General features: G+C 28.0%; 1 protein-coding gene across 1 annotated transcript; it reads right to left on the reverse strand.

Moving 5' to 3' along the window:
• Positions 1–947: 947 nt before the first annotated feature.
• Positions 948–3276, reverse strand: LOC130942161 (protein NUCLEAR FUSION DEFECTIVE 4-like). The gene is made up of 2 exons (XM_057870856.1): positions 2113–3276; positions 948–1393 (listed from the first exon to the last, which is right to left on the reverse strand). Exons 1-2 carry the CDS (start codon positions 3258–3260, stop codon positions 958–960), a joined length of 1584 nt encoding a protein of 527 aa, XP_057726839.1. The 5' UTR covers positions 3261–3276; the 3' UTR covers positions 948–957.
• Between the last annotated feature and the right edge of the window lie 2121 nt (positions 3277–5397).

Consider the following 5397-nt stretch of genomic DNA (forward strand, 5'->3'; position numbering starts at 1 on the left):
TTTTTTTTGAGAATATATTTAAATAGATCACTAAAAAATTTTAGTTTGAACGCTTTTGTTTTTAATTTTTTTTGTTATATTAATGTTCTTAAACTTTATAACAATAAGACATATAAATTTTATTTTAGCAAAATTTATTATTTTTATTTAATTTTATATGACTTATTTTTATAAAATTCAAAAATTTTAACATAATAATTTTTTTTTTGATAAAAAAGTCCAATACAAAATTTTTAAAAAATTTATTTGAGTATATACTCTATTTTTTTATGCGTATTAATATAATTAACATTTTTGTTATTAGATTGAACTGCATGTGTTACGGTTGTTCTTTCATTTATACTATTATTAGATAACAAATTGGTTCACTCTCCTTCAATTATATCTCCCAACAGTCTATCTATCTAACATAAATTGGAAAAAATCCATTTGGTATAAAAAAGAGCGAGACACATTTCAGAATGCTTTGATTTATCTCCGTATAATAAGTGACACGAAGGCTTTGTTATTATTAGGCTGATTAAAAAGTAGCTCATGATAATTATCGAAATTATTGATGGAGACACATTATTAATTAGGACTGAATTAAACCTTGAAACGACGTTTACTAGTTGATATATTGTTATCAAATTGAATACCAAATTAAAAACCGAAAAATCAATTAAACCTTTTTATGATCATCAAGTCACACTAGAATTTATATCCTCCATATATAATCTAAATTTTAAACCCTATACTTAATTGATCAGAAGAATTCACACCTATTCACGCTGAAAGAAATTAAATCTTAATTGTATGCATTTGAATAAAGAAAAACAGGTATATTCACTTTCATGTTACTCTGTTTTTTATGTATTTATTTTGGCTTAACTTTAAAAGTGTTATAGGATTGATTAATGAGTGAATAACTATTAGTGTAGTTAAAAAGTGGGAAAAATATATTCTGTAAAAATGACATCATTTTTGTGATGAGTAAAACTTGCGAGTTCTAACATGTAAAATCAAAGCCAACAAAGTCCCAAACCAACAAAGACAACCCCATACGATAAAAGTGTCTCTATAACATTCCATTCCAATACACTTGCCAGAATAATAACGTTGTTGGCGATTTCCTTCATTATGGTAAACAAGTGCAGCAGAGTAACCAAAGAGAAATGAGCCCATTGGAATATTTGCCACCACAACGTTATGGTTCACTGAGAAATTGTTTGTCCCAAATAACTCACTTGTGGTTGAGACCGAAGTTGAAGTGATTGCTCCAGTGCACACTCCAATTATGGCAGTGCTTATGTATAGGGCTAGGTGTGTTTTGTTTAGGAGCAAGAAGAATGCACCTGCTATTGGTGCCATCATTGCTACCATTGATCCTGGTCTTGATATTACATACTTGCCCCTACAAAATCATAAGAGCACAAATCATATTGTTTTAGTGTTACATGCATAAATAACAACCATACCAGTAAGATGTATATCAAAATTAATCACCAAAATAGAATACATATTAAAAATAAATTAAATTAAATATGTAGATCATAAATAATTTAGTAGTTGATTTTTAATGTGCAGATAATATTTTTACATAAACAATTAACATAAAAACAAGACTTTTTTTAACTCAAAAATAGGAATATTAGTCTCAATATTTTATAATAAAAAATAAAATATTTTTATTTTGTTGGTGATTTTAGAATTTTTATGTATCTACGTAAAAAGATTTTAAAATAGTATGAAAAATAATATGCAATCTTGTTATTTGAACCCATTGTTAGTGTCGGACACCATATATTAAACGGAGGAAAGAAAAAAGAGAAAAAGGAAAATGAAAAAGGCAAGTGGGAAAAAAAAAAGAATTTAAAGTTATGTGATAAACAATTAGTGTAAACACCAAAAGTTGGTTGGACATTTTTTCAATAATAAAATATTAACTAAAGTAAATTTATAGGTTTTTTCAAGTAGTTGCATGCCATTGGAGTGGAAACAAAATTATTCTCTTATTCTTCACTAAGGTAGAGTTGTTGATCAACTAACATAGTAATAGCCTTGAATTATATGATGAATATGTAATAACTATAAATGTTGTTAGATAGTGATGAAAAGAATGTGTAATTATACCTGTAAAAGTAGTCCATAAGAGATGGCATGAGCCTTCCAAAGAATCCAAAAGATGAAGACAAAGACACCAAAGAAGAAGTGGCAGAGCAACCCCTTGACTCAGCAATTTGTCCCAAATTATTAAGAAATACCAAACCAAGTGTTGCACCAAAGAAATACACAAAGAAATATAGCCAAAAATCTATTCTTCTAATCATCAACATCACTCCAATCTCTTCTCTACTTCTACTAATAATTACTTCTTCATTATCATCATGAACATCTTCTGTCATATCTTCACTCTCTTTCACCTCATTATTATTATTATTGCTCTCTTCCACACATACCCTTAATGAATTCTCTCTATTTGTTTGCCATGATCCAACGAGTTCATTGATCTTCATTGAAAATGGGACTAATAGAGGGATCAAAAGGGACACTATAATACCAAAAAGGTTACCCTTTTGAGATATCTTGCTAGATACAAATTCCAAGCTTGTGATCACAGAATAAACCCCAGTTGTAATTGTAATGAAAAACATAACAACAAACCCAACACCCATTTTTCTATTCCTTGTGGTGGCATCAATTTCTCCAAGTATAAAAGAAGCTACTAATCCAACAATCAATGGTATAGTAGAGTTTAGAAGGAGAAAGATTGTAGCTTTATTTTTGTTGTGCATGGAAATAGCATCAACAATGGTGTTATAAATCTTAGCACTTAATCCTTGGTAACTTGTTGTGATTCCAACAGCAACTTGTTGATCAGAAGAGAAGTTCCTAATTGTGACAACATAGCAAACTGTGTTGATCCAGCAAATGCTGTTTCCGGCAATAACTGTTAGCAAGAACACATGCCAATAGGACAAAGAAGAGACTTGGTTTGTTATGAAGAGATATTGGACACCATAGCCAACCAAACCAAGTGTTGTTCCAATCATTAGGACAAGCCAAAGGGGTAGGTAAATCGCCGCCATGCCGGAGAAAAAGCCAAAGAGCTTTCCGGCATCGGAGGCGAAAGCAAGGTTGTTGAGTTGAACTTGGGATATTGAGAGGAGTTGCTTTAGTTGTGAGGAGTATGCTGGGAAATTTGTATTTGTTCCATTTATGGCTTGGAGCCAAATGATTCCCACAAGACTCAACCATTGAAAGGCACTTGAAGAAGCCATTCTTGCTAAGAGAAGAAGCTTTTCACAATATTTTGAAAACCTTGAGTTGTGAGGCTTTATATCCTACCAATAAAGAAAAAGGAATGACAAAATTAGAAACTTCAGGTGTGAAAATATATTAATGTACAAGATTTCTTATTTAAATAAAACTGTTAAAAATATAATGATTCATGTGTATCTTTTTATGATATGACATTAAAATTATTATAATTTGAAAGTTTAGATTTTGATTCTTATTAACAAAAAAAATTAATACAAGACAAATTAAAAAAGGGAAAGAAGATCTACGTAAAAAAAAATTATGCAAATAAAAAAAACTATTAAACTTATATTGTTTTAAAAAAAATTAGTTTCATCACATAAATAATGTAATAATATTAGATTGGTTGAGTGATAAATACGCTTGTCTTCTTATTCATAATCTCAAATTTGATACTTGCATATAAAAAAAATGATGTTAAAAAAAATATAGTTATAGTTTTTTGAGTCAAAACTAGTCAAATTTTAATAATAAATTCAAATGCTAAATAAAAAAATAAATAAATCCACTACCTATGTGGCTGTACTTATTAAAATGTGGTTTTATATCAACCACCTATGCTTTGAAAAATTGTGTTGTGTGAAAAGAGAAGACATGCATATAACATATGTAATATACAATACAGTGTTACAATTTTGGATTTTGCTAAAAAGACATGTCTGCCTTATTAATTAATTGTGGAGATAGACAGAAAATGAAGTTGTTCTATGAACTATTAAGTGTTATAACATGCTGCAGGAATATACATACTGTGGCTTGATGATGAAGTGTACAGAGAACAAATTCATTGATGTCATTTCTCATGTCATTCTCTGTTCTCTTGTATATTATATACACTCTGTTTCACACTTTACATAATATTAGGTTCGATTTTGAGGTAACTTATGTCGTCAGTTATACGTAATCTAAGAGGATTGTTGTGGGCCAGTCAGATATTTTTCTTGTTTCTGAACCATACAATAGCTTGGACCCCCTTTGAAATTTTGAACCCTTCCCTTGCTTAGCTTCTTATTACAAAATACTTGATTCAATGCTTTAGTGATTATAATTTTATTTCATTTGTACTTATCCACCACATTACATATATTTTCGATAAAAAATGCAAAAATATTTATGTTTTAATACTAAAAATATTATATGATTGATATTAACGACTAAAATTACTAGAATACCAATATTCTTATTATATTTAAAACTCAACCAAAATTATATACTTGAAGCATACAAAAGGAAAAAAAGTAGTGCAAATATGAAAAAAAAAGGAAGATATATACTTGTTTTGTGCATCATTTCACATTTCAGTTGGTTGTTTTTCATATCTGATTTCAGCAGTAATGTTTTCAATAAGCCTTCTTACATAGTTTATTGATTTTGATATCAAATTGCCAACAATTTTAGTGATACTTAATCGGCACTGAAACCTCCAATGAAGCAGCAATATTGTAACTTGTAAGTATGAGCCTTTCTCATGTAGGTTACAATAATGGAGGGTAAATTATTTTAGATATGTATATAGTTTCACTTAATTATTAATTAAGTGTGTTTATATACAATTTAAGAATTTATAATCAAATTTTAATTAATTAAGTTTTTATAGTTTATACATTTCTAACCAAATTTCTCTATAGTAAAAATGTTTTTCAACTAAATTTATTTAGTTTCAGTTTTCTTGATCAAGTATTTATGTTGAATAATTTTTTCTTAAAAAAAATTAAATATAGTAAAAATTTAATCACAAAATTTTTAACCAGAATCTAAGGGTCTAGAAAAATACATTTATAAATCAATAATTAATTGAAAATACTTAAATTTTCATACAATAGAAAAGCTTTGTAATTAGTCTTTTACTTCTTATGGTCTTAAACTTTCATAGGATTAAGAATCGGAGAAAGAGAAAAGATAGAGAGATAAGATCATAAGAGTAAAATTATATATCTTCAATAGTGTTTTTAGATACTTTTTTTTGTTATTTTTACAAAGAGTAATTTTTACATTTATATATTATATACAGCATTAACACTTAATGCATATATCAAGAATCTGTTAAAGACTCTAGTAACTAACTAACAGGATTGGTTTAGCTATGGAATCAGTTTC

The sequence above is a fragment of the Arachis stenosperma genome, chromosome 7, assembly GCF_014773155.1.
Source record: "Arachis stenosperma cultivar V10309 chromosome 7, arast.V10309.gnm1.PFL2, whole genome shotgun sequence".
Classification (NCBI taxonomy): Eukaryota; Viridiplantae; Streptophyta; class Magnoliopsida; order Fabales; family Fabaceae; genus Arachis; species Arachis stenosperma.

Coding starts and splice junctions, on each gene's coding strand:
- LOC130942161 (XM_057870856.1), bottom strand. CDS start 3,260: ATGGCTTCTTCAAGTGCCTTTCAATGGTTGAGTCTTGTGGGAATCATT. Junction 1,394..2,112: donor CTTATGGACTACTTTTACAG/GTATAATTACAC, acceptor ATGATTTTGTAG/GGGCAAGTATGTAATATCAA.